The following is a 3,598-nucleotide window of genomic DNA, read 5'->3' as shown; positions in this document are numbered from 1 at the left end:
AAAGTGGATCCCACCGAATCCGTATGGATAGACAGGATCTCATCCTGACAGGAGGGAGGTGAGCCTGTTGTGGGGGAGGAGTAGGAGGAAGGTGGGGGGCCCTCCACACCCCCACCTCGACCCCTACTCACTGATGTGCTCTGGGACAAAGGGCACGAAGCTGCTACTGACACCGCCGGGGTGGACAGCTGTGATGTTGAGCACATAGGGCACCATGGAGAACATCTGGACGTCGGGGATGACACAGCTGGTGGCTTCCGGTGTCTGCTGGAGGCAGGGCCAGCTTTCCCCACGAGCTGCCACACCGAGCCTGTACATAGAAGGGGTGCTGTGAGGATCCTACCACTTCCTGCTGGCCCACCTGTGCCCTGATCCCACGTGAGGACAGTAGGTCCCGGTCTTGGCTGTGTGATCCTAGGCGGTCCCTCAACCCAACATCACAGAACTTGGGTGACCCAGGGTCGGAGGGAATACCCCACTGGAAGGTGCTAGGGTCTAGGCTGTAAAGCTTTCTAAATTGTCAACATTCCAGCCTTAGAATGCCAACATTCCCAGGTCTATGGTTCACAGATTCTGGAGTCTGGAATAATGATTCCAATTCTCTTGAGTTCTGGCACCCTTAGATTTCAGACTCTAGAGACTGGAGTTCAACACCACCCACAGAACCTTCCACAGCGTCCAAAACGTTCTGCCTCTGCAGTGTGGATGCGAAGTGCAGCCAGTGCAACCGAGTGGGGCTTCTATTTTATCTAATCTACCTGAGTGTTTCCTGGTGGCTCGGATGATAAAGAATCTGCCTACTATGCAGGAGACCTGTGTTTTACTGCTGGGTAGGGAGGACCTCCTGGAGAAGGAAATGATAACCCACTCCAGTTTTCTTGCCTGGGAAATGCCATGGATAGAGGAGCTTGGAGGGCTGCAGTTCCTGGGGTCACAAAGAGTCGGCTACAACTGAGTGACTAACACTTTCTGCTTTCTTTCTAATCTACATGAAGTTTCTAGTTATCAGAAAGCTTGAGAAAGTTTCTCAGAACAACTCAGGTGTATGAATCTACTTTCCCAAACACAAATGTTATAAAATCTAATTAGAGATCAATATTTTCCAGTGAACATTTAGCATCTGAATTGAAATGTGATATATATACATAAAGCATCAATGGAATTTCCATGACTTAGTATAACAGGACTGAATGTACAATATCTCATTAATTTTTAAAGTTTTGATGACATGTTGAAACAATACTTTGAGCAATCCTATTCATGATAATAAATCAATTTCTAGTATAAATTTTTAGTATAAATGGAGAAGGAAATGGCAACCCACTCCATTATTCTTGGCTGGAAAATCCCATGGACACAGGAGCCTGGCAGGCTACAGTCCATGGGGTTGCAAAAACTCAGATATGACTGAGTGACTGAATGTGCATATTAGTATAAATTTAAATATATGAACTCTATATAAGCATGTTAAAGCACATTATATTCAATCATATTAAATGGTACATCTTTGGAATATTTGAATATTATTTAAATAAAATACTAAAACCAGTATCACCATTTTGTTTTTAAATTTTCCAAATAGGGCTTCTAGGAAATTTTACCCTCCACACATGGCTGACAATATGTATTCTAGGGAGTATATTTCTAAGGGTTGGTGCTGCTCTAGAATTTTGAGTGTTTCAGGTTCTCGCTAAGTGTTCAGCTACCCTGATCCTAGGGGTCAGCCCAGTTTTAGTCCCCATGAAGCCCTCCAGCCTGTCTGACCTGTAGGTGGCAATGAATGATGTGGGCCTGGTGGAGTTCGGAGGAGTGGGCGGCAGGGTCCAGGAGCAGTCCACGGCGACCGGGTACCTGGAGGCCTGGCACCGCACCCTGGGCTGGGAGGAAGCTACTGGGTGGCCTGGAGAGAGAGGGAGAGTGTGAGCTTCTCATCCACTGGAACTGTCAAAGCCTTGCTGTGGCTCACCAGCCCCCATCTTGCTACCAGCCAGTGCTGGGCACACAGCAGGTGCCTAATAAAGGTTTGTAGAATGAATGAGTACATGAATGAAAGGCATTCACATCATCTCCCATCCCGTGATACAACCTGCCAAGGCAGGAACTATTAGCCCATTTTCCAGATGGGAAAACTGAGGTTGAAGGAGTCACAGAGGGGACCTGGGGGTGGTAGGGACTTCTGGTGGGAGAGAGATGCTTTCCTAAACTCCCTCTTTGTGATAGTTTTGTTTTGAATCACATGAAGTGAATGAATACAGTTAAAATGTCTCTCTCTCCCAGCCTCCCTCCCTCCAGGCTGTGGCTGCCGCTTCCTGGTCCCCTTGGGGTAGGACTTGCCTCTTTGTGCCTCAGTTTCCCCCATCTATGCAATGGGATGGTAACTCTCTCCCGCAAGTGGGCATACAGAAGGCATGTGGGCTCTCAGCCCACCCAGAATATTCCATGGCGGCATACCAATCCAGTCCTCAGACAGTGTCTCTCTGCCAGGACTCCCTCCAACCCCTGGGGTCCACACATACCTTCTCTCTCGCGACAGAATGAGCAGCCCAGCCAGAGGCTGACGGCAAAAGCCAGGACGAGTCTCAGGGCCATGGCTCCGGCAGGCTCTGCTCTCAGGGGCTGGGACCAGGAGCACCCTCAGGGAGGCAGGGGACTCGGGTCCCACCCAGGGGAAAGCCCAGCCCCCTTTGGAGGCCCCCTACTTCCCCTTCCCTGTCTGACTCACCGCCCAGTTCCTGGGGCCCTGGAGGAGGAGCCCCCAGTCCCTTCTCCGGCCACCCCCAGTTTCTGGTGCGGAAGGCCCCGAAAGTGGGGGCAGAGAGAGGAGGCCACAAAAGGGAGAAGTGGTGACCCCATGGCCTTTCCCAGCAGAGCCTTCCTTCCGGCTTCAGCAAGGAGGGGGAGCCCCCGGGGAGGGTGGTAATGACAGCGAGAGAGACAACAGAGAGGCGGGATGCGGGGGGGCACTAAGCAAGACAGACTGACAGACCCGGGTGATGTTGGATCACTCATCAACCACTGAGATGGGGACCCCTCCCCCCGCCAGCTGCACTCCATGCTCCAGGCCACAGAGAGGCAGACACCCAGGTTTTTGGGCGGACATCCCCCACTGAGGACATTCTCCGAGGACCTGGGATGCCCGGGGAGAGGCAAAATGACTGCTGGGTGCCGTGGAACCCCGGGGACAGGCTGGACACAGGGCCACCTCCCTGCTTGAGCTGGAAAGAGCCAAGAACCCCCAGGGGATTTCAGAAGGTTAGCCCAGGAGCAGGGAGGTGAGGGTGGGACCCTCTGGGGACCGTCCCACCAGGAACGGGTTTCATGTGAGAACAGTGAAGTAAGGTGTACAATCTGATTCTGTCTTCACTTAACACTTGGATATTTTGTTCACCATGAACTCTGGGGCACCCATTCTGACTTTTCAAAATACTGCAGTAACTAGGGGACTTCCCTGGTGGGCCAGTGTTTAGGGTTCTGAGCTTCCAATGCTGGCCACAACTGCAGCTACTTAGCACAGCACAGCACAGTGTCCATCTTGGGGACTGAGTCCTGCCTCACTCTCCTCACCCTAATCCCTAATCCCTGCTCTGGGCCACTCCCT

The 3,598-nt window shown here is 51.7% G+C and overlaps 1 protein-coding gene across 1 annotated transcript in view; it reads right to left on the bottom strand.

Moving 5' to 3' along the window:
• EBI3 (Epstein-Barr virus induced 3) overlaps positions 1-2,715 on the bottom strand; it is a 5,630-nt gene extending 2,915 nt beyond the window's left edge. The window contains exons 1-3 of the mRNA XM_010828139.1: positions 2,517-2,715; positions 1,765-1,900; positions 132-310 (exon numbers count right to left, since the gene is read on the bottom strand). Of these exons, the coding sequence (XP_010826441.1) occupies positions 132-310; positions 1,765-1,900; positions 2,517-2,589 (388 nt within the window). The 5' untranslated portion in view covers positions 2,590-2,715. The remainder of the gene's footprint in view (positions 1-131; positions 311-1,764; positions 1,901-2,516) is intronic.
• Positions 2,716-3,598: the final 883 nt, after the last annotated feature.

This window comes from Bison bison, unplaced genomic scaffold, assembly GCF_000754665.1.
Source record: "Bison bison bison isolate TAMUID 2011002044 unplaced genomic scaffold, Bison_UMD1.0 scf7180017864492, whole genome shotgun sequence".
Classification (NCBI taxonomy): domain Eukaryota; kingdom Metazoa; phylum Chordata; class Mammalia; order Artiodactyla; family Bovidae; genus Bison; species Bison bison.
This window is presented reverse-complemented; position numbering and strand designations above follow the sequence as displayed.